The following is a 27739-nucleotide window of genomic DNA, read 5'->3' as shown; positions in this document are numbered from 1 at the left end:
AATAGATAGACAGATAGGTAGATAGGTGGACAAATAGACAGAGTGATGAATGGAGAGATAGTTTGATGGATAGATGAATAGAGAGATAGAAAGAGAGAGACAGAGAGAGAGGAGAGAGAGAGAGAGAGAGAGAGAGAGAGAGAGAGAGAGAGAGAGAGAGAGAGACAGAGAGAGAGGAGAGAGAGAGAGAGAGAGAGAGAGAGAGAGAGAGAGAGAGAGAGAGAGAGAGAGAGAGAGAGAGAGAGAGAGAGAGATCCCTCAGTGGGGATGGGGAAACAGGAAAAAGATGTGATATGATAAATATGTCAAAGTTGAAAACATTGTTTTAAATTTTAGAGAAGGATTTTAGGTTCAGATCTTAATGGAGTAGCCAAGCTCACTTAGAGAAAAACAACGTGGTTGGGCTCTTGTTCCTGAGAACTCAAATCTAGAATGTGAGCTTCTCAGTGTTGCTCTTGAGAAGAGTGACAAAAGGTGAAGTAAACACAGTGTTCCTGACTGATCTGTGCTTCTTTGCTCTTGAAGATAATAAAGCAGAAAACTAACAATTAACCTAAAGTACTGAACTCTCTTAAGGTCCACTGAATATACAGAAAGGGTTTGTGTGATTTTTACTTAAATACAGGCTTTGATTTTGTTTTTGTCTTTAAAATCTCTAATTAGATGAAGCCTTTTCTATAGAAAATTGCTTTAATAAATTGAGATTAAATTTCTAAATCATGTTTTCCCCCTGCTCTGTAATCTCAATCTGATAATAGGGAGACAGAAGGGCTTACATTAGAAGCACTTGAAATATGTGGCAGGGACCCAGGTGTCCTGATTTCCTGGCCTCTGATTTCCCAGAGGATCCACTCGTGTTCCACTAAGAGAATGCCCCTTAGGCAAGGATAACAAGATAAAGGTTAAGACCCTCAAAGGGTGCAAATGTTTCTAGGTTGGAGGAGGGGGTTAAACTAGGGTAAATCTAGGGAGCAGACTGCAGGGAGGACAGGGATGCCTGCCAAGTGATTTGGGGGATGTGGGAGAGGGATACGATTGGAAGAATCAGGAGGGATGCAGGGTCTGGATGTCCTCCAGAAGAAGCTGAGTGTAGCAGGGGCATAGCTGGAAGAAGGCAGGAGATGCTGCTCAGAAGGAGGATGTGAGACTCAGAGCAGAGAGAGAGAGGGAGGGAGGGAGGGAGGGAGGTTGAGGGAGGAGGAGCCTCCCAGATGGGCAGCCTGAACTTGTGATGGCAGAGGTGGAATTTGAGCCCTGGGGTGGAGTTTGCAGGCCTGGGAGGAGTCGAGAGTAGAAAGAGGGATTCCAGTGGTCCAGACATTCCTCGTGATTGGGGGAAGGGCTTGGGGAGGAGAGGCAGTCAGGGTCTGAGCTGTTGGCAACAGGAGCAACTGGAGGAAAGGGAACATCCTGGATCTTAGCTACTCTGGGCAGGGGCAGGAGCTTGGGACTGTGAAGACCCGCCCAGAGTGGGTTGACTGGAAACCTGAACCATTGGAGCTGAGATCAAGCTGCCTTCTTTCTCTACATCTACAGGGATTAGTCTTACTTCCCCTGCCGCCGCCGCCATCTCTCTGCCTTCTGGGAGTCAGTCCTGTGCATGCAGGTCCTAGGTAGGTCTGAGCTAGGAAACCATGTGGTTCTGCAGGCTGCCTTTTCCTTTCAGTCTCATCCTCCGCGTCTGACCTCATGGTGTTTACTGGGGCTGATGGGAGCCCTTGGACCTCCCACAAGTGGCTCTCTGGCCAGCTCTCCTTTGCTGTTTCTTGTCCAGGATCCCCACCACATCCCAACTGTCCAGGGACACTGCCCTCAGGGTGACCATTGGGTCACATTTCAGACTTCTCCCATGCAGACCCTGACGCACTGCCTCTAACCTCCCCACCAGGACCCTGTTTCCCTGCCCCCAGCTCCTGTCCAGATTGCTTGCCCCACCCACAACCCTGGCTCTCTGCAGGGACCCAGGAGTCCTGCTTCTTTCCCATCAGGACCTCCCTAGGACCCAGGAACCAAAGCTTTTAAGGAAGGTGCCTTAATTGGACCTATGGCTCTCCTGCAGCCTCCCTTTCAGATCCCAGGCATTGAGATTCCTGTCTCCAGTTTCCCTCCAGAGAACCAACCTCCAAACTAAGCTCCAAAAGAGGGACTGAGGAGTCCTCCCCAGCTCCTGGTTAGAGCCTGGGACCATCTTCCTGCTTTCCCAGGCTCAGTTGCCCTCCTGGAACTCTTCTGGCATTGGGATGTCCCCTCCTCCTCTCTCAGCTCAGTTACAGGGTCCTCCTCTGCCTCCCAGCCCCTTCCTTGCCCAGGCCTCCTGCTTCCTGCCTCCCTTCTCAGAGCCCTCAGTGAGCCTGCCAGGCAAGAGAATCCCAGCCAGGCTTGTGTCTCCCAGTCTCGGGCTTCCCTGGTCATTCCTGGCAGCCCCGTCCCAGAGCCCTCCTGGTCCTCAGCCTTCCCCAGCTCCCTCCCGCCTAGACCAGGCAGTTGTTCTGTTGTCTGGATTCTGTTTGGGTGAGAGTTGGGCAAAGGGGCTGCAGGGAGGGCAGAGGGGGAGCTCTGACTGGGGGGTCCTGGAGCCTCTCACTGCCCCCCTCCCATCTGGGATCCCAAAGCCCCTTCTGCCTCCTGGTCTTTGTAGGAGAATGAGCAGATGAGGAGTAAGAGAGGGAGGGGGGAGTCTTCCTGCTCAGACCACCTTCCTATCTCTGCCTCACTTCCTTTCTTGTCCTCCCCCTGGACCTTGAAGGCTCTGGACCTCAGCCTGCCTCAATGTCTTCAGCCAGCCTCCTGCCCAGGAAGAGGAGACAAAGAGCTTGCAGAGGACCGAGGATAGGAGCCAGAGGGATGGCCCCTGGGAGCCCCGGCCCCCCAGCCCAGGTGAGTGCAGTGTGCCCAGGGCTGAGCCCCAGAGGCCTGGGTAGGCAGCTGCCAGTGTGTGGTAACCGGGATGGTTTCTGCCCACAAATAGGCAGGCAGTGGGATGGGGTGGGGGCACCAGTGCCCTGCTCTCTGCAGCTGCTTTTCAGGGTCACTCCTGGCACTCTGGCCCTTCCTGGGCCCCCTCAGGGCCCCCATTGCTGCCCTCCCCTCTTTGCCTCCTCAGTTCTCCCTTAAGGCTCATTGACAAGGACAGCCTCTTCCCTCTTTAGTCTATTCCTTATACTCCATGTGTGCTCTGTGCATAACTAGTGTAAACCTCAAAATTTCTTAGACTTATAAATGTTGGAAATTTCACCATTGGGAAATTTCATACTTGAAAAATTTCCTATTGATAGTGGGTCTTGGCTATTGGAATGTGAGCCCCATTGGCATGAGAGTTTCCTCCTCCTCCCTACTTAAGACTACTTTAGGACAGAAACCTTTTGCTGAACAATGGAAAGGACTTTGACCTATGCTTAAGCATAGAACAGGAATTTCTTTGAATCATGATTGATTTTAGAATTGATACAATGGAGATACTTGGAATCAATCTCCACCCTACTCAGTCCTAACAGGATTGAGGAAGGGCTGCAGCAAAGGATCAAAGATTTAATTATTTGAAAATATGACCTTCAACAGACATGTGCAAAGCCAGAGACCTCTGGGCGGTCCTGGGTTAAGCTAGAGCCTCCATTGGCACAGGGAAAATGATGGACAGTGATTGGTAGATGTGAGAACTGAGGGGAGGGAACTTGGATGGTTTCCTGGAAGATAGAGCTGTCTGAAGACTCAGGGTGGGGGGTTGAGGAGTTTGTCTGAGTGGTTGGAGTGTGCTCTGAGAAGCTTGCTCTGAAGGAAGCTGAAGGTGGGGGCCCCGGAGACTGTTTCTCCATTTTTGGTCATGTGAGTAATAGGGACTGATCTCCTTTCTTTGCCCAAGCTATCTAAGGGCTTGGGCCTTTTGGCCCAGCCTAAACAGAAGGGGTATTTAAGCCCTATTCTCTTCTCTTCCTTTTCTCTCTCTCTATCTCTAATTCCTTTCTTCCTCCTGTTGTAATTAAACTCCATAAAAGATTGACTGCTGACTTGAGTTTTCATTTAGGAATTACATAGCTGAATTCCTTGGCGACCTTAAATTAATATATATCAGTCTTTTTAAAGTGATTTCCTTGTCACACTAGCACACATGTGTACACACACAGTTGCTCACCCAACTGTTTCTTTTGGCCAGGCTCTGCCTTCTGCCAACTGGACCTCAGGGAAAACCCTTCCCACTTGGGTCCTGTGTGGGCAGGCCTAGAGCAGAGCCCTGAAGGCTTCCCAGCTCTTGTCCTTCTCAGGGTCCTCCTCAGAGCAGACTTTGCCCTCCCCAGGGCTCTCTGACTGCCTCCCCTTTGCCATATCTCAGCTCAAGTCAAGAAGCACTGAGGAAGGGAAGGAGCTCTGTGCGGATTTGCTGGAGCACCCAAGGAAGGAGGAACCAGGCCCTGCCCCCCAGGAGCTCCCAGTCTAGTGGGGGGACAAGTGTCAGTAGCCATGTCTACACTGGCCCTGCAGTATGGACAGGAGGTACTCTCAGAGGGAGGTTGTGGCAGTGCTGGGGCCAGAAGCTCTGTTCTGAAGGTCAGGTGTGAGCTGAGCTTGGAAGAAGGAAGCCAGGAGGCCCAGGCAGGAGGGAGAACATTCTAGCCTGAAGGAAGCCATTGGAGATGCCCAGAGTCAGGGGCTGGAGGGTCCTGGTCAGGGCCCAGCCAGGAGGCCAGTGTCCCTGGTCAGAGGAGAGGAGGAAGGGGCTTGGGGCTGCTTATTGGGTGTCTGCTCTGCACTTCCACCACATTGTAAAAGGAGGAGCATCAGATGGATGAACACATATGCCAATGTGACACTGGTAGACCCCCCCCTTCTAGGGCACAACCTTAGACTTCCTGGGAATAGGCAGCAGTAGCTGTGAGGTATCAGAGGCAGCTGGAACTGAGTTGGAGGAAGCAGAGGCTGTTGCTTTTAGTGGTCTGGAGCAGCAGGGATGGCCATGAGAGGAATTCCTCTGCAGTGTTCTCTAAGCACAGTGTCTGGTCCTCAGTGTGTGGCTCTTGATAAAACATGGTGGTGGTTCATTGAAAACTTTGGAGTCACGAGATAGCCAACAGAGAGGGCTCTTAACAGTCTCATCTCTAGAGGTTACCTTTACAGAACTAGATCTCTCACTTCTCTGTTGGGAAGTATGCTTGCAGGGCTGTACTGCCCTTCTGCCTATCCTTAGATGGGGTGGCTCGTAGCTATCTGGGAGGCCAAGTGAAGGGAACAAAGATTTTTTCTGAAAATGTAGTAAAAGGGAAAGACATGAGTCAATCCCCACTCACCTTGCCAGGGAAGAACTTGCAGGAAAAAATTCAAATTCAAGAAAAGTTTCCATTTTTCCATCTACAATCATTAAGGTAAGGGGACATCAGGTATAAATAAGAACAGATTAGCAGAGGAGTTTAAAGATGGCTGTTTCTTTTGCTATGACTTTAACAACAACCTGAGGGTTCAGGGAAGGGAGTTTGGTTTCTGAGCGAAGTTATAGCTGAGGCCAGCAAGAAGGGCACCAGCAGACCTCATGAAGAACTCAATTCAGAACTTGAAAATTTCCAGAGTTTCCCATTGACAAGTCACCCAGGCCATGATAGACAGAGGCAGGAACATCCTGTGAATTTTAGATTTTCTCCATTTTGCTTAGTCTTAGAATTCTAGCAACCAGGTATGTATACACCCTTACTTAAGGATTAAGTGTTGAGGAGGATGGCCTATAACCGACATGTGCTAGCAAGTGACAAATAAGAAACAACTGACAGACCCCCTAAGCTGTCCCAAGTCAAGCTTAAGCTACCATTGTTACATGTGAGATGCAGGAAGTGATATAAAGAACGGTCTATATATTTTACATCATTTCCTCTTGCTGGGGCACTCTCGTTCATGTGGCTCAGAGATGTTGGTCTTTTTTCCATGTTGGGAGCTCATGGCAGTGTCCTTGGCATCTTGGTGGTTTGGCGTTTGCAGCTTGCCGGTGAGGTGACTGATTCCTCCTTTCCTCCTTCCTTGACCCCCAACTCCTATCTGGCTTGCCAGAGTAGTCTAATTTCCCTTTCCTCTCTCTCTTCTTAATTTCTTCCTTCTATTATAATTAAAACCACCATAAAAATCTCAAACTGACTTGAATAATTTATTGGGATTGAATTAATCCCTGGCGACCACTAGTATAATATATTCAGTAAATAACCCCTAATTTTACCCTTAACAATCCATTGTCTTGAAAGACAGAAAGCTTGAACAAGGGAAATGGGTGCAACTGCTCAGGGAGGGCCCTTTTGTTGAAGAGTCCCCAGAGGAGGAAGATACAAGGAAAGAACCAGACTGAAGGCAGACATGTGAGCAGGACAAAAGCAGCAGCAACATTCAGGTCAGCTCAGAAAGCAGATTCCCCCGTGGCAGGAGAAGAGACGGGAAGTATCTGCTCCTCACCCAGAGAAGGAGATGGTGAAACAGGAACAAGGGAAGAGATGTGGCTAGAAGCCTGGAGATGTCTTGGGAGGGAAAGAAGCCCTTATGGGAAAGAGCAATCCAGCAGTGTGCAGTGTGCCATGAGGGTCAAAGTGAGGAGCAGGGATGGGGAGCAGCCAGAGAAACTGAATTTGCTCTTGGGAAGGTTCCTGTTCAGTCTCAGGCCAAGATGGAGGCAGAGAGAGGCGGTCTCCTTCAGATGGCCTTAGATGGCCTTGCAAGAGAAACTGAGTCAAGAGGGTTTTCCTTGGCCTTCCCCACTGCTACCAGGGACAGCACTAGTGCCAGGAGCTGGCTATTGGGAGGTCATCCATCCTGATGGGCCTTTTGACTCTTCAGAAGGGATTTGACAGTCAGCCCTGAAAGGGAGATCTAAGAAGTGTTTCAGAATACATCCTCAGTATTCAGTCTTGAAAAATCAAGTCTTGTTGGTAAATGTCAACACCGACAATAATGTAGGGAGGAAAATATGTTCCCACCCCACAGATTTCGTTCTCCTTTTGTGTGAGGGCTTCAAATCTTAGTAAGAGCCCTCGAGTCCAGCCAAAAGTATATGTGAGGGTGGTTGAGATAAAAGACAGGAAGTACAAGAAAAGGGGACTTGAGACATATTAGTAGCCAGTAGATAAGACAAAAGTGAAATAAAAGAGTTTCCTATGATGGGGACCCAAAATGGTCTCAATGGAAATCTAAGATTTAAGCAGAGAACGATCATGTGAGGCCGGCAGTCACTAACATGACTCCACATGAGTCACTTCAGCATTTCAGGCTGTCAGAAGTCACTCCAGCCTTTTGAGGAAGTTCCAAAGAGTCCCCCAGAGAGAAAAGTAAGTCAAGAATTAGGAGCGTCTCATGGAAGAAATCAGGTGACCCTGGCAGGCTCTTACTGTCAGGATGTCGTCTTATAGCGCTCTGGTGTCAGCCCAGTCTCTGGTGGGCAGCCTGGTGACTTACTGAGCAGGATTCACATCACAGACCACTTTACCAAGTAAGAAAACTCAGGCTGAGTCTCGTTTTATTATAGCAGGATGAGAGATTTATGATGAACAATCAGAAAACCTTTTCGATGTTCTAGCGGGCACCATGTTGGTGTAGGCTCTACCTTTCAATGAACGTTTTGACCATTTGTTCACTTTTTTTTCCCCTAAAACCCTTACCTTCCATCTTGGAATCAATACTGGGTGTTGGTTCTAAGGCAGAAGAGTGTTTGGGGTTTTAAATTAATAATCAATAACTAAATATCATATTTTATAAAGTTTTATTATTAATCACTAAAACAAAAGAACTGCCAGCCTTTGGCCCAGTCACAGGTCTAAGAGAGAGAAGAGGGAGGAGTTACAGTCACTTAAATACAATTGTAAAATGCAGGGACACAGGAAAAGGGAATTTTGGGAAATTCTAAGGGACTTCTGGGGGATGAAGTCCAAAGGCTCAAAATCTCCATTTATACATACAAGTGCGACCACATGACGAGACTATTGACATTTCATTTCATTCTCTTCATGTGATCAGACTCCAATACATTTTATTTACAATTTCCTTGTTTAGAATGGCAAAGTATGAATTTAAAGAAATTTAAAATTTAAAGAAAAGGGAGATTAACTAGGAACATGATGGAATTATGGTCAAGCTTATAGAGAAATAATTCACAATGACTGACTTTATGACAGTGCAGTATGCAATATAATTCCAAAGAAGTCCCTCAAGTCCCAAGAGAATGAACAAAACACCCTACTTTTAAATTGCATCAGACAGCACCTTAAAAGTAAAATAAAAGAGAGTCTGAACAGACATTTGGATACAGTGAGAACCCCAAAAGATGATCAGAGACCCGAAATTGAATCAAAGAACTCTCACCCTTAAGGAGAGGATGATATTGATAAGAGGAAGTTAGAGGGAAGTAAGAGGCTATGTTGGGGGGTAATTCTTCGAGGACCCTCCAGAACCTCTGAGGAGGCAAAATCTAATTCCACAAATGAAAATTGAATATTAAATCCCAAAATCTTCTAGTGTGATGGGGAAAGGCTTGAGTTCCTCAAACTGGAAGACCTCTGAATTTCCTAACTTTTCAAGCAGGAGCTGGCAATTTAGCATTTTAAGGAAGTTCTAAGGAGCTTCTTCACAGACAATAGTTAAGTGTACAATTATTATTTTCTCAATTAAAAGATAACAACACAATCATGAAGAGTTTCTAGAGCAAAGTTTCTGTCAAAAGACTTCGTTTTTAGAAAGTAACTTGAAACGCAAGAGTGATTTCTGTCGAAATTCCCAAGTAAATTTTTGAAATGTAATTCTGAGAAGATTTGAAGGGGATCATTTTGAGCCTTATTTGGAAAACTCTCAAATATTTAATTTGCTTTCTCCAGAATACAAAGCATTAATGATTTGGTTATCAAAATCAAAAAGTGTTGCCGTTAGTATTATGCTAATAAATTTTACATTCTAATTAACCTTTCATCATTCACTAACTTAGCCTGATTTGCTCAAACACTCAGAATAAATAAAGACACTGAATTATTACAATTCCCTTAGAGGAGCAGGCTAGAGAATAAAACACTTATTTTTGACTATTTTGACTATTATCAAGTCACGTAGCACCAAATAACATCTGAGTTATGAAGTCATGATCAGGGCTATAGAGAAGTGCTTAAAAAAAACCCTCACCCTTCATCTTGGAATTAATACTATTTCTTGGTTCCAATGCAGTGGTAGGGGCTCCCTTATGGGGGTTAAGTGACTTGCCCAGAGTCATATAGCTAGGGAATGTCTGAGGCCAAAATAGTGAAATACTTTTGCAAAATACTTTTAGAACAATTTCTCAAGTCAGTACAATATAATTTAGAAGTGGTCTCTTTAAATAAAAGAATAATTTCATAATTATAATTATTTACTTAATACTAAATCAAAGATCATTAAAGAATATGAAATGAGCAACAATGCACAAGGGTATCTGTAATCCTATAAAGTCTTATAGACATTTTGCAGATACTGAAATGATTTCCAGATTCAGAACGTGGAAGGTTTCTAAATTTCAAATTCAGGGGGCAGCTGGGTAGCTCAGTGGATTGAGAACCAGGCCTAGAGACAGGAGGTCCTGGGTTCAAATCTGGCCTCAGACACTTCCCAGCTGTGTGACCCTGGGCAAGTCACTTGACCCCCATTGCCTAGCCCTTACCACTCTTCTGCCTTGGAGCCAATACACAGTATTGACTCCAAGACAGAAGGTAAGGGTTTAAAAAAATAAATAAATAAATTTCAAATTCTAACTACTAAGATCACAACTTGGAATTAAGATTTGTTGCTTTCAAAAGTTAAACATACTAATTTTTTCCTTGAACCAAACACAACTTAGAAAATCCAACTTAAATCAAAGTATTTCTTTCTCATATTATTAATTTCCCATTAATTTAACATCTGTCCTTTGTCTCTCATCCTTTTTAATGTCACCAGCACTAAAAAGAAGGACAGATGTAAGAATAAACAGATATTATGATCATTATTATTAAACATTTTTAAAAGTCTTTATCAGTTTTTTTTCCTTCTTGGTTGGTTAGGCCAAGGCATAAGTTAGGACTAATGAATAAAACAGTAATAAACAAAGCAAGTTGGTACCAGGGAACAAATAAGAGGTTAGAATAGAGCAGCCCTTCATTTCCTTTCAGTTTTGAAGCCACCACTTCCATTGCTGTTTTCAGACTCTTCTGTCATTACTTTCTCTAGGTCCATCTTAATGGCATACACTGAACAGAAGTAGCAGATTTTGGCAGAAGTGGGTCCTTTTGGATGAAAACACTGAGCTGCCGGATCTCCATCAGTTTTGACTCCCTTATTTTTAGTTCATTCCCTAAATTACTATGTTGTTCCCATCTCTTTCATTCTTATATTCTTCTGTTATTGCTAATTTCCCTGGATTTTCCTCATTCTTTTTAGTGGGCAGTAGGAGCCCAGGGCCATCCAACTTGCCTTGGGCTAAAGAAGCAGCATTCTTTCCTTTTTGATCTTTTCTTTTCTTTTTTAAACCCCTACATTCCATCTTAGAATCAATACTGTGTATTGGTTCCAAAGCAGAAGAGCAGTAAGGGCTAGGCAACAGAGGTCAAGTGACTTGCTCAGGGTCACACAGCTAGAAAGTGTCTGAGGTCAGGATTGAATCCAGAACCTCCTGTCTCTAGGCCTCACTCTCACTCCACTCAGCCACCTAGCTGTGCCCTGATCTTTTCTTTTATGATGACATTTTCCTGCTATATGTTCTTTCTTTCCACAATAGTGGCAAATCAGAGACTTCTTTCTTCAGCAGGGGCCATTTGAGGCTTATGCTTCTCTGCCTCAGACTTATGAACTAGCCCCAATGTGAACATGGATTTTGTCATTTGGCATATAGAAGAGGATGAATAAAAGAGTGGAGCTGGGATGCCTGAAGCCTGCATGTGGCAAAATGTTTTAGATAGTTCTGCCCAAGAGGGTCTTTCCTTCTCTCCTTTCTGCCATGGTTGCTGTAGTAAAATCTTGGCTGTTTCCTTCCCCTGATGTTATTGCAAGCCTCTCAGCACAGTAGCCTGGGTTTCTTTACCACTTCCCTCCTACTCTAGGAGACACTGATAGGTTTATATGGAATTCATTTACAACTGTACTGAATCAGAAGGTTAACCTTTCCATTTTTTAAATTCAGAGGCTTTTTCTTTGCCTGATATGCAGTTTGTTGTTATCAATCTTGAATTCAAATCCTATAGTATCAGAAATTAAATCCCAAACTCTGACTTTTTCCCTAAGTAAAGCTAATCCATTGGAAGATTTTAATAATGGCTGGGTGCAAAATTCTTCAGTGCAATTCCTACAGATTCTATTGTTTGGCTCTACTCAATTCTCTAACTGATGAGTTAGTTCACTTAAAAACATTGTGAAATTTTACAGATTTCTTTTGAGGTTAACCATATATATATAATATATCATATATATATATATATATATATATATATATATATACACACACACACACATATATCTGACACAGACAGACACTGAGACAGACAGACATACTGAAGCAGCATTATTCCTGTCTGTTATTAAAAAAAAAAGCTCCTGTTGGAACAATTGTAGCAATAAGCTCTAAACCCTCCACTGAGGACAGAAAAATTGAACAACTAGGAAAAGGAGAAAGTCATTTTTGGCCCAAATAGCTCATATCACTAAGTGTTCTTTCTTTGAGATAAGCAAAGAGAACCTGGAACAAAGCTTCTCTACCCATGCAAATGTCTAACCACGAGGGGGAAATATGGTTATCATTTCAAAAGCACTGAAAAAGCCCTGTATCTCTCAGAGAAAAAAATGAATGCATGTAGCTAACTGTATTAAAATCACAAGAAATAAAATGTGAAGTCAAAGGAAATAAAGGCTTAAACCAACTGAAAACATGCAGAACATAAAACAGAAAGGCCCCAAAAAAGGAAAAGAAAAAAATCTAAAAGCCTAGTTTTACCTAGCTTCGGGGGTGGGTGCTTGGCTGAGGGGAAGGCCAGACTTCAGGGGTCCCTTGAAAGGAAGGTCCCACCCTGGAGTTCCAGGAAAATTCTGCTGGAGGGATTCCTGGAGACTAAGTCCAGTCTTCAGTCCCATCTCCTGATGCCAAGTGTAAAAAAGAAGAGAATTGGGCAAAGGTCAGAGCAAAACTGGCTTTATTGTATGAGCTGCAGGTTGTCAAAGCTGCGGTCTACAGACTCCCAGTAGGATCTGAGACCCCAAGCCTTAGAGTTCTTATAGATTTTATAAGCATAGCAGTGACTCAACACTTTACACACAAGAAGAGGGATGCACAGTGCAAGGTGTTCAGGTTCTGAACTGGGTGATGAATGGGGTGCCCCTGTCTTTCCCCTTACCTTTCTCCTCTTATTCAGGTGGCAAGATAAGGGAAAGGATACAGGCATTTCTATCATTGCAGAGGCTTTTAATACTATCTTCATTCTATCTTATTTAAACCACACAGTTACATCTTTTAAAACTTTTAGAGAAGAATCCTTATAAGTGATTAAAAGCTACTGAGCTAAATTTCTTCTTATAACCTTTTCTACACATTTGTTTTGTTTTGAACACCCTTACCTTCTACCTTTGAATCAATACTGTACATTAGTTCCAAGGCAGAAAAGTATAAGGACTAGGCAATGGGGGCAAGTGAGGTGCCCAGGGTCACCCAGCTAGGAAGTGGCAAGATTTGAAGGCAGGACCTCCCATCTCCAGGCCTGGCTCTCAATCCACTGAGCCATTTTCTTCTCAAGATTTCAGTGGTTGCTGAATTGTCTTTCAATTGATAGTGGCTTCTTGGGATCACAGATTTTTCTTCTTATTCAGATTACTTTTCTTGTGTCTTCAGAATTAATCAACTGAGCCTCATTCGTTGTTTTTAAGTTGACTTCCCCTCTAGCATCTCAGGCTCCTGGGACCATCCCTATCCTTTCTCTGGGTGAGCCTTTTGAAATTTTCCTCCTTCAAGTCTAGGGGTCACATCAGCCCATCCCCAGATTTCTTCTCCATCCTTTAATCTAGGAGGGACTGGTCACTTGCTTGTAATTTCCTCCAAAATTTCTATTCCAGCATTCAGTTTCTTCTTATTATTCACAATCAACTTCAAAATAGAGTTTTCCCATTTCATCTCTCGTATGTTTGGAAGGATGATATTTTCTTGGAAAATGAGTCAAGTCATAATTGTCTGCTTTCTGAGAGAGAGAGAGAGCGACAGAGGGAGAGAGAGGTAGTTCTAGTCAATGTTTACATAATAGAGTTTCCCATCACTATTATCTGCTGCCATATCTGTGCCAACCTTGATGTCCCTTTTCCTGAAAGACCTGAAAGGAGTTGGATCTGGCTCTGTTGCATGAATCTTTCATCCATTCCACGAGCTAATGGCAATAAGCCAGCAGGAATCAGAGAAACAGAGTGTGGCACCCAACCCAACTCCTGGAGGCACGGTGTACTGTCCACAATTCAGCTAGTATTCTTTATACATTAGACGAGAAGAAGAAAACTGGGGTGGGGGGCTCTTCATTATGTTATGGCTGTTAATGCGGTGTGCTTGGCAGGGAGAAAGAGTGCGCCTCATCATTACAGGAGACAGACAAACAGGGATCTTCAGTAGTGCAGCTCAGCTGCCCTAAATCCAAGGGAACTATTTGTCAGGCTAGATATGGGTGAGAGGTGTTCCAGAGACTGTTAAAGTCTATCTTTCGTGCAAATAGATCTTTTTATACCAATTAGAAGAGGAAAGAAGACACTGAAGGGAACCAGCCTTTGCAGCTGGTCCTCTGTTTCATGTAGGGATCGTATAAAGCAAAATGGTAAAATCGGAGCAAAATGCAGTCAGTTTCTTCCAGAAATTGACTTTCAGCACTCCGTGCATGTGTTAGAACCAACACGAACTGGTAGGCAAAGCTGAATGCTAAATATTTTTTCGTGTGAGCATTTAGGCCTAAGAAATCAGCAAAAGCTACAATTATGGTTGATTTTCTGGATATAAGATAGTGATGTTCATGATGAATCTAAAACTGTTTGTTTTACCTAAAACCTAAAATTTACCTTAAACCTAAAAATATTTGTTTCCAAATACTTGGCTGTTACACTATAAAAACAGCACCATACTGCCTTGTCCCTCCCTGTTCTAGATGTATCTCCCTTAGGTTTCTATGCTCTAAGGATTCCAGTAAACTCCTTTCCCCATCATGCGAGAGCATTTGGACAGCTACTGCAGCCTGGATAAGACAAAATGGAAGCTAGTGGAGAGAACAAGTGGAAGTCGGTTACTGGTATCTTCTAACTAAAGAGGGGGAGAGGAAACGGCATTGGAGTTTACGAGGCAACAGCTGGTTAGAGATCTTGAGCCAGAGCCCAAGAAACTCAACTCGTCAGAAGGATAAAGAGTGACAAAGGAAGAAAAGGTCCGGAAAAAGACCCAGTCAATGAATAATTATTTCAAGTCCCTTCTACATGCTAGGTACTATACTAGGTGGGAGGGAGAATGCTACCAAGAACGAAGTGATCCCCACTCAAATGGAGATGACAAGTACACATCAGTATAGACATGGACAAAATATGAGTGAATAAATTGAAAGAAATACAAAAGGGCCAAATGAATAAGAGTTTAGGAAAAAAGGTACCTAGTGTTGGAGACAGCAGGCTTTCTGCAGAAGATGATGCTGGAGAGGTGAAAGAGGACTTCATGGGGGCGAGAAAGAGGGAGTAAATTTGAGGTACATCGAAGGAGAAATGGAAGGTGGAAACCAAGAGAAGGCCCATGTGGCTGGATCTCAAAGGACAGTGTAAGGAGGTAGATCTATCCTTCCCTGATTATGCCATTTATAGGATGGCAGACTGAGGGAATACTGATATAATAAAGAGAAAGGGGCCCATTCTAGCTTGTATGAAAATGAAAAAAGGTATCTCCTGCCAACTAGGAGCTTATAATTTGGGGGGGGAATCAATATACAAAAGGAAGCTTAAAAATGGAAGGGATGGAAGAAGGTAATGGAGGCTGAAGCATGGTAAAGACGTCAATCAGAAGTCCAAAAGAGTATAGCCATGTGAGGAATGAGATGTGTGAGCTGGGCTCTTTTCTTTAACTAGATGTTTGGAGTTCATGGCCCCATCCCACAGTGCTGGAGGATGTTTGTGGGAGGATGAAAATAAGTTTGGAATAGGAGGGAAATAAATTTAGAAGTTTGGGTTGGGAGTGAGCCAGGTAATCAATTGTAAACCAACAAAAGGGCTACCTTACTTTACTTTACTAAGAGTGAGAGGACACCCTCCCAACAAATTCCATGAAATGAAGAGAAATGGCTCAAGAGCCTTTAAAAAGGAAAGGTATGCAACTTTTTAGGAATCTCAAAAAATGGGAGGCCAATCAATTCCTTAATTGTTCAGAAAATAAGTAATAGAAATAATGGAAGTTGAAGGTGAAAATGGTTTGCAAATAGAACACGAGTCTCTTGTTCTAACGAAGAAATCAAAATGGAAAAAGAATTTTGTCCATGTGATAGAGAATTGCTCAAAAGTAATAGAAACTCTAAAACAATGTCATATCACTGTACTGGAAATAGAACAAAATGAGATGGAAGTCCTTCAAATTCCTAACACATTGGCCAAACACATGTTATATACATTTAGCAGGTTGGAGAAATAATTCCAAGAATCAACATATTTTCAGATCAGGTCATACTCTTCTGTATGTTGCTCATCAGTATGCTACCTTTTGTTCTCTAGATTCTTATTCTCTTTAAGTTCTAGAGTTACAGGGGCTTAGATCCTTTATTTCTTATCTTTTGTTTTAAAAAAAGAAATGAAAATGATAAAAAAAAAATTTTACCTGCATGACAAGAGAATTGCTCCAAAACAATCTAAATGCTAAAAAACCTTTCAAAAACTCTAAAAAAGTGAAGCACATTACTATAACATAAATGATAGAAAATGATTTGGAACACCATTAAATTCCTACTACTTATGTCTTTCAATTACATCTGGTTTTGGTTTGTCTGAGACCAAGATTGCTATCTCTGCTTTTTTTTACTTCTACTAAAGCATGACGGATTGTGCTCCATTGCCTCACCTTTACTCTGTGTGTGTGTTTCTGCTTCAAATGTGTTATTATAAGCAATGTCTTTTAGGATTCTGTTTTTTAATTCAGGCTGCCATCAGCTTCCATTTTATACATAAATTAGCCTCAAATTTACAGTTATGATTATTATATATTTCCCTCCATCCTATTATCTCTGTGTGGCCTTTGAGGGAATCTTTTTTGTGCTTTAGTTTCCTTCTAAAAAATTAATGACTGCAGGATTAGATGACTTCTGAGGTCTCCTTCAGCTCTGTGCCTTTGGCCTTTGGTGGTTTAGGTCTTGGTGACGTTCCAGGATGTGGCTGTGGACTTCACCCAGGAGGAGTGGCGCCTCTTGGACCCTGGTCAGAAGGAGCTGTACAAGGAGGTGATGCTGGAGAATGCTGAGAACATGCTCTCCCTGGGTAAGGACGATGTTCCCTGGTAATTCTGAATCTACCCTCAAGGGACTGTCTTCATTCCCTTCCCAGTGTGCATAGTTTCTAGCACCAATCAATCATTTGTAAGGCCAAAACGCTGATCTCTTATGCCCTTGGACAGGATTGTCCTGCTTTCTGGTTTTCTTGTAAAAGGTCTTTGAAATGTTGTTATGAGCTGGGGTTTCCTTTACTGTTCCTGAAGCTGTCTCTTACTGGTCTTGGGATCTTCAGGTCAAATAATCAAATCACTGCTGAAGCATCTCAGCCTTACAAAGTAATGTCAAGGATTATGGCTAGTCTGATTTCTACCTGAGCATGAATTATGTCTGCAGATTTCTGAAACCTGCTCATGCAGTTTTTCCTTGAAAAGATGGGCAGTGAAGGGAACTCCCTGCCTCCCCAAAGAGCCCCTTCCTCTTTGGATTAGATGTAGTCTTTGGAGTGTTCTTTATTGTTAAGAAGCACAAAATTGTAGCTCGCTGCTCCTAGTCTCACTCTCAGAAGCCGAGTATAGCAAGTGTGTCTTTGTTCTTCCTTCATACCTCCCCCAAATTCCAGTACAAATGGTGGGAAAGGGAGGGAAGGGCATAAGCATTTCTATATGCCAGACACCATGCTAAAAATATTTCTTTTAAAATATTATCTGATTTAATTCTCACAACAATTCTGTGAGTTAGATGATATTTATCCTCATTTTACACTGGAGGAAATAAGAGGCAAACAGAGGTTAAGTGACTTGCCTGAGATACTTAGCTAGTAGGTATATGAGAGTAGATTTGAACTCACAGCTTTCTGAATCCATGTCCAAGGCACTCTCAACTACACTATGAGTTTCTAGATAATAGAATATATGGAATTAACTCATCTTTCTGTGATGAAAGTAGAAAAAAGAGCATTTTATGATTCTCAGTTATCTCCTTCCCATCCTCCACCAAAGCTCCCAGTGATTAATACCATGGAAATGATCCTTGAGGAGTCCTGGGAACCATCCTATGACCTGTCTTTCATGCCCCCTTTCCCTAAAGAGAAGAAATGACAAGAGACTTTCCATCCTCATCCCTTCCTTATTCCAAATGCCCAGGTCTTCCAGTTCCCAGAGATTTGGTCTACCATTTTAAGCAAGTGGAAGCTCCATGGATGCTGGAGGAAGAAGGCTCAAGCAACTCCTGTCTGGGTGAGTGAAGTGACATCAGGTTTACGAATTCTGTTATGCTTCACTTGCCACTGTGAAGGAAATAATAGATTTAGGAATGGGAAGACTTGGTTTACAATTTGTTTTCAGACACTTTTTAATAGTGTGATCTTGGTAAAGCCACTGAACTTCAGTTTCCCCATTTGTGAAATAAGGGGATTTGGCTCCATGACCTTTTGGTTATTTTCCAGGAATCAAACTGGATCCTATAGGATCTATTGTTTGGAACCTTGGGTCATGGAACTGTGCTGAAAGCATCCCAAAAGGGCTTCAGCTGTCTAATACAAGCTCTTCCCAAGATCTTTTTCAAGTCAGGCCTTGTGGGAAGTGCTGGAGATTCATAGAAAAGCAGATGACATCTTCTTGCCCCTCAAGAACTCCCCAGCCTGTTGGGAAAACAACCTGGACACAAGGATGTAAAACACACTCCATGGATGAATAATTTTGCAGTAGATCTAGAAGGAGAAGGCAGTTTGGTCAAGGAGGATTGCAAAAGGCTTGTTGTGGGTGGTGGGCTTCACTGGGGCTTCAGAGAAGGCAGGATGAGCATTCTAGGGATGAGGGGAAGCCAAGGAAACCCCACAGAGATGGGCATCAAACAGATCAATAAAGAGAAACAGGAAGGACCACAAGCTAATAAAAAATGTAAACATTTAACACTAGAAGAGAGGATTGAAAGTGAAGTGGAGGGGCAGCCTGGTACCTCAATGGATAGAGTCAGACTGGGAGATGGGAGGTCCTGGGTTCATGTCTAGCCCCAAACACTTCCTAGCTATGTGTTCCTGGGCAAGTCACTGGACCCTTATCGCCCAGCCTTTTCTGCTCTTCTGCCTTAGAACCAATACATAGTATTAATTCTAAGATGGAAGGGAAGGGTTTAAAAAAAGGAAATAAGAATGCAGTGGGATCCTGAGAAGGAGTTTGTTTGTTTGTCATCCTTCCTAATTGAAGAGGACCAAAATGCCATCCCTGTGTCAGGGTCGATGTACAGTGGGTCCAGGTTTGAGAGGGAGCCACAGACCATGAAACTCAATCTTAGCTTATAGAGGGAAAAGAGAGGATTTTGGTATGGAACTACATTGAGTTCAACAAGAACAGAAGTACACAAGGAGAGAAGAGAATGGCAGGTCAAGAAAGAGCAAAGAAGTGAGGAGAAAACAGTCACAATAATCCTAAGAGTAGACAGCCATTACATGGTGCCCCACATATACCCCCAACTTGCTAACAAGATATCCTGGGAATGAGGGAAATCCTCCAGTGCAGTGACACAAAGCAAATAGCCCCCTGGACAAGGCTCTTTTTCCAATATTAAGTCAGCCCATTGTTCCATGTTCAGTTCTCTCTTCTTGACCCACCTTCAGGCTCCTCAGGAGAGAAATATGATGATTCAATACTCCCATCTCTCTGAAGACGTGCCACATTCTGTTGTCAAAGGCTTTAGTTAGTCAATGAAGCAGAAGTAGATGCTTTTTTGGATCTCCCTTGCTTTCTTACAGTACATTTCTTTTAGTATTTATTTGACATTAACTCAGACTTGTGCAACAATACCTCTAAAATGATACTGCATACATGCTATTTGACTTTTTTAAACCATTACTTACATAATGATCTGCACATACAATTAGACCTATAAACATGTGAGGGGAAACTAGGTAGTACAGTGGATGGAGGGCCAAGCCTGGGGTCAGGAGGATCTTGGTTCAAATCTGGCCTAAGACACTTCCTATTTGTGTGATACTGGGCAAATGACCTAATCCTGATTGCCAGCCCTTGCTGTTGTTACATATTTGAAATGATATTGACAGAAGGTAAAGGTTGGGGTGAAAAAGAAATATAAGCAAGTAAGCATGCAATAACAAAATCATTTTTCTTTTGAAAATAAAAAGAAAGTTTCATGTAGAGAGAGCATATAATACTGTGAATAGATCTTGCCCTTCATGGGGTTTAAGTTTTGGTCTCAGCTGCAGGGATGTTGGTCATCTTATTCTGACATTCTGAGCTCCTGGCCCAAAGTGGGAACGTAATCAGAATGCTGATCCTGCTTGGTGTTGCACGTTTGTATGAAGCTCCAGTGTTACTGTACATGAACCTCTCTGTAAATTAAGTCAACCTGGGGGATATGAGGTAATAGAACTTTCTAATGATTGATTCTGCCCATTTAATTTTGAAGCATCTTTTCTTTGCCAGGGAAATAAACTATAAATAAGTTTACTTTGTCAGTGAAGAGAAGCTTATATATTTGGGTATATTTTATGTGTACCTGTCCTCATATATGCATTTTTTTCTTTCAGATGGAGAGAGGAGGCTTGAAATGAGAGAGACTACTGAAAAGCTCAGGGAAGAATCACAACAGCAAAGATTCATGAATGATGATCATTGTGACTTCAGCCTGACAGAAATCTGGGTCTCTGATTTCAAGATAGAAAAACCCCAAAAGGTTCACCATGAATTTGATAAAAATGGAAAGAGGCAATATTCCATCATAATTCAGTGCAAGGAAATGATCTCAGACAATAATTATTCTCAGGAAAGTAAATATAGGGAATCCTTTGTGGAACAAATAGAGTTCTTTGAGTCTCAGAAGAAGACTCCGGTATTACAAACCTATAAATGTCATGATTGTGAGATGACTTTCAACTTAAAATCAGAACTAATTATACATCAGAAAGGTCATGCTAGAGAAACGCTTTATACACATAATGCAGTTGAAGAGGCCTTGAGTCATAATTCAGAGCTCACTAACCACCAGAAAATTCAAAATGGAAAGAAACATTATGAATGTAATGACTGTGGTAAAACCTTTAAGAAACGGTTATCACTTCATCACCATCAAAAATTTCATACTAGCCCAAAGCTGCATAAATGTATGCAATGTGGGAAAGCCTTCAGGAGACAGTCATTCCTTACTGCCCATCAGGAGATTCATACAAGGGAGACATCTTATGAGTATCCTGAACATATTAAAACTTTCAGTAAAAACTCATCCCTTATGGAATGTCAAAGAAGTCATACTGGAGAGAAACCTTATGAATGTAAACAGTGTGGAAAGACTTTCAGATTCAACTCTAAACTTGCTCAACATCAGAGAATCCATACTGGAGAGAAACCTTATCAGTGTAATGAATGTGGAAAGAGTTTCAGACAGAAGTCCAGTCTTGTTGCACATCAGGGAATCCACACTGGAGAGAAACCCTATGAATGTAATCAATGTGAAAAGACTTTCAGATGCAGGTCTAGTCTTGCTCAACATAAGAGAATCCACAGTGCAGAAAAACCTTATGAATGTAATCTTTGTGGAAAGTCGTTCAGATGCAACTCCAAACTTGCCCTACATCAGAGAATTCACACTGGAGAGAAACCTTATGAATGTAATCAGTGTGGAAAGAATTTTAGGCAGAGCTCCAGTCTTGCTGAACATCGGAGAATCCACACTGGAGAGAAACCTTATGAATGTAAACAATGTGGAAAGACTTTCACACAGAGCTCCAGTCTTGCTCTACATCAGAGAATCCACATTGGAGGGAAACCTTATGATTGTAAACAGTGTGGAAAGACTTTCACAAACACATCCAATCTAGCTGAACACCAGAGAATCCATACTGGAGAGAAACCTTATGAATGCAATCAATGTGGAAAGAGTTTTAGGCAGAGCTCTAGTCTTACAGAACATCAGAGAATCCACACTGGAGAAAAACCTTATAAGTGTAATCAATGTGGAAAGTGTTTCAGACAGAGCTCCAGTTTTACTGAACATCAGAGAATCCACACTGGAGAAAAACCTTATAAGTGTAATCAATGTGGAAAGACTTTCAGACACAGCTCTAGTCTTGCTAACCATCAGAGAATTCATACTGGAGAAAAACCTTATGTATGTAATCAATGTGGAAAGGCTTTCACACAGAGTTCAAACCTTGCTCTACATCAGAAAATCCACACTGGAGAGAAACTTTATGAATGTAATCAGTGTGGAAAGACTTTCCCAAACACATCGAAACTTGCTCTACATCAAAGAGTCCACACAGGAGAGAAACCTTATGAATGTAATCAATGTGGAAAGACATTCAGATGCAATTCCGGTCTTGCTCTACATCAAAGAATCCACACTGGAGAGAAACCTTATGAGTGTAATCAATGTGGAAAGACTTTCAGGTGCAATTCTGGTCTTGCTAAACATCAGAGAATCCACACTGGAGAGAAACCTTATGAATGTAAACAGTGTGGAAAGAGTTTTAGACAGAGCTCCAATCTTGCTGAACATAAGAGAATTCACACTGGAGAGAAACCTTATGAATGTAATCAATGTGGAAAGGCTTTCAGATTCAACTCCAAACTTGTCCTACATCAGAGAATCCACACTGGAGAGAAACCCTATGAATGTGATGACTGTGGCAAAACTTTTAGGGACCGCTCATCTCTTGTTGTTCATCAGACCATCCACACTGGAGAGAAACCTTATGAATGTAATCAATGTGGCAAAACCTTCAGGAAACAGTCATCCCTCATTTCCCATCGGAGAATTCATACTAGATAGAAATCTTACCTCAGGCAGAAGAAGCAGTCAAATGGAGTACAGAACTTATTAGTCATTCTGAGTATAAGCTGAATATGGACCCAATGTGGGAAATCCTTCAGTCAGAGATCATCTCTTACTTGATATTTGAGGATTCATAGTGGAGGGAAACCTTAGGAGTGTGCTCATCGGGAACCTGCCTTTTGCTGGAAGTGGGAGGTGTCTAGACACCAGAATATTCACCCTGAAAGAATGGCTTATAGAATCAAGATTGTAGAAAAGTCTTAACATAGCTTTAAATTTGACAGTGTTGGAGAAGTTCTACTCAAAATAACATTTAGGGATCTAATTAGCAAGCAAAGCCTTCCAGCATCAGCACAGATTTAATTAGATAATCTAAATTTCATATTGCGCACAAAGTCCTATAAAGGTAATGGATTTTCTTCTGAAAATTATTTCTATTATTTCTCAGTACTCCCCAGTAACATTCCATAGAATTCTTATACCATGACTTCATGAGCTATTCCCCAATTGATTAATATACTACCTTGTTCCTTGTTCTTCAATGGCACAAAAAAAGTTCTAGTAAAAATAGTGTGGTTAATGTTGGACATTATGTCTTTAGGATGGTAGGTAGCACAGTGTAAAGTGTTGCTACTGGCACCAGAATACTTTAATTCACATTCAATTTCTGTTATTAGCTATGTGAATCTGGGCAAGCCTTTTAATGCATCACTCCCTCACTTTTCCCTATCTGTAGAATGTATATTAAAAAAACACCCACCTCTTAGGGTAGATGTAAGGATCAAATGAGATATTACCTTTAAAGTACTTTGCAAACATTAAATCACGTTATGTAAATACTCACTATTAATACTATTCCTTGGGTCATAAGTCTTATGGTAGAGCCAATGGGTAAAAGGTATGGACAATTTAGTCACTTTTCTTATAATTGTAATTGATACTCAAAACAGTGTTGAGGCAAGCAGCATGTATAATGATAGGGCATTGAGTTTAGAGTCAGCAAGCCTTGGGTCCAAATCCATCCTCATATGCTCTCTATCTATGTAACTGGGCAAGGAATAGCTTTTCTATGCCTCAGTTCTCTGTAAATTAGGAAGGTTGGCCTCATCGGGTACAAACAAAGCCTCAAAGAAAAATGCAAAATGAACACAAACTCAGCAAAGATTCTTGTAGGAGCTCTAGAACGAAATTTTAAAAAGCAAATAAGAATGGTAGAGGAAAATTTGGGAAAAGAAAAAATAATTTTAAAAAATCATGGCAAGAGAATGAAAAGCTTAGTAAAAGGCATGCAAAAGATGAAAAAATTATTTAATCATCATTGGTTAAATGGTAAAATAGGCACAACATGTCACTGAAGAAAATAACTCCTTCAAAATTAGAATTGGTTAGGTGTAATGTAATACATTGGTGGGATATCAAGAAACAGTAAGAGTTAAAAAGCAAAAAAAAAATCAAAATAGGAACCTATTCACAGGCAAAATAACTGACTTGGAAAGGGGATGAAGGAGAAACACTAAAAAATGATTGAACTAGGGGCAGCTAGGTAATGCAGAGAATAGAGCACCAGATGTGGAGTTTAGAGGATCTGGGTTCAAATGTGGCCTTCGACACTTCCTGGATGTGTGACCAGTCACTTAACCCCATTTGCCTAGACCTTACTGCTCTTCTGTTTTGGAATCAATATTTAGAATTATTGAAGTCCCTAAAAGCCATGCTAACAAAAGAGTTTAGACCTCATCTATAAGAAATTGTAACAGAATTCTACTTAGATATAACTAGAGGGCAGAAGTAAAAAATTCAAAGAGCCTACTGGTCATCCCCTCAAAGAAATCCCAAAATGAAAATTCCTAGGAATATTATAAGCACAATCCACACATCTTAGGTTAGGGAGAAAGTACCTCAAACTGCTAGGAAATAAGGATGGAAATACCATGATGCCATAATCAGAATTACATAATATTTAGCATTTATAACTCTTAAAGGCTAGATAGTTTGGAATATGATATTCTGGAAGGCAAAAATGTAGGGTAATAATTAAAATGAACCTACTCAGAAAATCCTCAGTATCATCACTATCAGGGGGGAAATGGTTGTTTAATGAAATAGAGGACATTTCAGCAATGCTAACAGTAGAGCTGAAAGGTAAATTTGACATTCAAACAAAAAAGGGTAAAATTGAGTGAGAAATCATGAGGCACTTGAAATGACTCCACTCTTTACAATCCTAAATGGGAAGATGATACACACATCCCCTAAGAACTTTATGATCATTAGGGTAGTGAGGAGACTACTTAGAGGGCATGGGTATGTGTCTATTGTGTTGAGATGATCCCCAAAGAAGAAAGGAATAGTGAGAAAAAGGGATGCACTAAAAGAGGAGAAAAGGAAGAAAGAATGAAGAAAAATATCCCATATTAAACAGGTGTTCAAGGAAAAGTTTTTAAATTAGAGGGAAAATTTTGTGTAAGTTTATATTTTGTGTGTATGTGTTTGTGCATGTATATGAGTATGTACAGAAACACAGCTGGAGAAGTAGGAGGAGGGTTCTATGAGAGTACAGAGTCAAGGAGGTTAGTGTTAATGATCAGAAAGCAAAACATTTTTGAGAAAGGGCCAATCTACTAAAGATAAATAGAAGAGAATAAGGGGGAAGAAAATGCACAGTAAGCGATTATCATTATGAAAGTAATGGACTCATTTATAAAATGAAAGAGGATAGCAGGATGGATTAGAAAATACAACACAGGGGGCAGCTAGGTGGCTCAGTAGATTGAGAGCCAGCCCTAAAGATGGGAGGTCCTGGGTTCAAATTTGGTCTCAGCTGTGTGACCCTGGGCAAGTCACTTGACCCTCACTGCCTTGGAACCAATATACAGTATTGATTCCAAGATGGAAGGTGAGGGTTTAATTAAAAAAAAATAAAACAGAACCTGGCAATATGTTTGTTGTTCAAACATGAAGACACTCAGAGAGTTAAAGTAGGGGTCTGGAGCAGAATCGAATTCACATCAGCTACAGTTAAAATGGCAAGTGTAGCAAAAGTGATCTCAGACAAAGCAACGTTAGAAATAGCCCTAAGAAGAAGAGATAATCAAGGAAAGTACATTTTGCTAAAAGCTACGATTGACAAGGCATTAATGTCAATATGGAACACAGATGCACCAAAAAGCAGTTTCCAAATTCTTAAGGGAAAAGTCAAATAAGTTATACGAGGAAAGAGGCAAGAAAACCGTATTAGTGAGGTCCACCACGTACTCCTCTAAGACCTGGATGAAGCTAACCAAAAATAAATTAGAATAAAAAAAAAGGAATAGAATTTTAGAAAAGGTAGATGTGAGACTCCTGGAAAAATTAGACTGAAAATAGAATGGAGTATACCTATTTCTCAGCTGTCCACAAAACCTTTACAACCGACCATCTCACAACAAATGAAAACAAGCAAAACTAGAAAAGGCAACCTTTTCCCCACAATGCAATAAAAATTACATTCACTAAAAGGCCTTGTAAGCCTAAATTAAAAATTAATTGGCAGGAAGCTAGGTAGCACAGCAGATGGAGCACTACGTGTGGAGTTGGGAGGTCCTAGGTTCAAGTTTGGCCTCAGATGGATTTACCAGCAAATTCTATCAAACATTTAAAGAACAAATCTGCTTGTTTGGAAAACTAGGTAAAGAAGAAGTCCTACTAAATTCCTTCAATGCCTCGATTATGGTTTTGAAAAGTACAAGAAAAATAGAGACTAATTTTCCTACATTACAAATTTTTTCCTAAATTACAAATTTTCCTAATTTTCTACATTAACAAATGTAGAAAAAATTGACCAAACAGAACCCATTTCTGTTAAAAGTCATATAAAGTTTAAGAATAGCTGGAGGTTTTCTTAAAATGAAAGCAGAATGTATCTACAATGAACAAAGCATTCTTGGTAACAGCCATAAACTAGAAGCTTCCCCATAACACCAAGGGTGACACAAGGAAGGCCAGCATTGCCATTAGCCTGGAATCTCGTACTGGAAACACTAGATGTGCCAATGACACAAAAGAAATGGAAGGCGCAGGCCTGGGCGATGAGGACAGCAAAGGAGGGCTTTGGGCAGGTGCCAGGATGGCGAACTTGTGGAACTCTGTAGACACAACTAAGACACCAGCTCCAAAGACAACGTTAGCAAAGCAGCAGGCTGTAAGGAAGCAGCTTCAGTCAGCTGGTATTCCTTGCTTCATGCCTCTTTCTGTTCCCTAAATGTCACCCCATTCGATGGTTGGCATTTTAGTGATAAGGTAGAAGTCATGATCCCAGGGATTGACTGACTAACTAACTGTGAGTGACAATAAATAATGCACAACCAGAGTGTGAGTAAGAGTTTTTCTCCGATGGAGCGTCTTCCATCATCTCGGTGCCAAGGGACGTCTGTGCCTGCCTTCAGCATCCTGAAGTGTGTCCGGATGTTCCTGAGGCGTTTGTGATCCCTCACGTGGCCACAGAATGACTTTGGCTGTCCCTCCATCTCCATATATGGCTACAGATGCAGCCCCATAAGGAGAAGGTAGGGGAAGACCTCCAGGGAACGGAAGATGGACTGGCCCCCTTCTGGGGTGAACTGGGGCAGTTTAGCTCTTTGGTGTATAAATCTCTGTCGGTTGAAGAGCTTGTGATTTCAGCCCATGCTGGGTCTGTCCAGAGACCCTCACTCTGATGGGCACATTCACAATTCTTTTACAAACTGGCTCCCCAAGAGATTGAGGATTCAGACTCCAGGATCCATTGGTCCTTCCAGGAGACATTTCCAGGAGCTCCACTGTGGGGTCTTTCTCTCGAAGGACTCCTGAAGCCTGGATCCCACCTCATCCAAGTATCGTCCTCTTCTGAGCTTTTTTTTCTTTGTCTCTGTAGGTCTTCTGTTGATTTGAGCCTTCATTTCCCTTGGCTGGACTTTTATTTCCTGTGCCTGATACACTTAGACAGGTGCAAAGGTAAAGAAAATTCACCTAAAGTCCTTTCCTTTGCTCGAATTCGAGAAAGGACACAGTTAGGAATATGTTACTGCCAGGACTTTGGTGGGCTTAAGGATTTATTCCATCACCATTCGTTTAGTTTTGTGTGGATCTGAGGAATGATTAGGGGGTTGGAAATAATCACAGACTCTGTGACCATCCCAGAAGAGCAGAGTCATTTCTTGCACCTTGAAACAACAGTTCCCAAATGTATTCTTTCTTTTGTGTGCTTTAAGAGTCATCTCTTATGTGAATTTAATACGAATTTGTACCCCTCTTTCTTTGAAGGACAGTTTTGAAAATCCATTTTGGTCTCCACTGTACCCTTTGATTGGGCAAGCATTCAGACCCTGAGAGGACACCAAAGCCTCTAGGCTGGCTGGTTCCCAGGAAGACAGTTGTCTCATGTCCCTGCCAGCTCTGGGACAGGAAAGGGAAGGGGGGAAGGGAGACAGTTTGGATCCTATAACTTGGAAAAACTTGTGTAGAAATTTGTTATTACATGTAATTGGTTAAAAATATTTTGTAATAAAAGATCCTAATTTGAA

General features: G+C 41.9%; 1 protein-coding gene across 1 annotated transcript; it reads left to right on the top strand.

Annotated features, from left to right (window-relative positions):
- The first annotated feature begins 1309 nt into the window (after window positions 1-1309).
- On the top strand, window positions 1310-27739 carry LOC100616778 (zinc finger protein 665-like). The gene is made up of 5 exons (XM_056825761.1): window positions 1310-1613; window positions 2747-2877; window positions 16332-16458; window positions 17555-17647; window positions 19957-27739. Exons 1-5 carry the CDS (start codon window positions 1601-1603, stop codon window positions 22194-22196), a joined length of 2604 nt encoding a protein of 867 aa, XP_056681739.1. The 5' UTR covers window positions 1310-1600; the 3' UTR covers window positions 22197-27739.

The sequence above is a fragment of the Monodelphis domestica genome, chromosome 4 (genome assembly GCF_027887165.1).
Source record: "Monodelphis domestica isolate mMonDom1 chromosome 4, mMonDom1.pri, whole genome shotgun sequence".
NCBI classification, from domain to species: domain Eukaryota; kingdom Metazoa; phylum Chordata; class Mammalia; order Didelphimorphia; family Didelphidae; genus Monodelphis; species Monodelphis domestica.
This window is presented reverse-complemented; position numbering and strand designations above follow the sequence as displayed.

What these genes read in the sequence shown, in the direction of transcription:
- LOC100616778 (XM_056825761.1), top strand. An exon ending in GCCCCGGCCCCCCAGCCCAG is followed by an intron (nt 2,878 to 16,331) that starts GTGAGTGCAGTG and finishes TTGGTGGTTTAG; the next exon opens with GTCTTGGTGACGTTCCAGGA. An exon ending in TGAGAACATGCTCTCCCTGG is followed by an intron (nt 16,459 to 17,554) that starts GTAAGGACGATG and finishes CCAAATGCCCAG; the next exon opens with GTCTTCCAGTTCCCAGAGAT.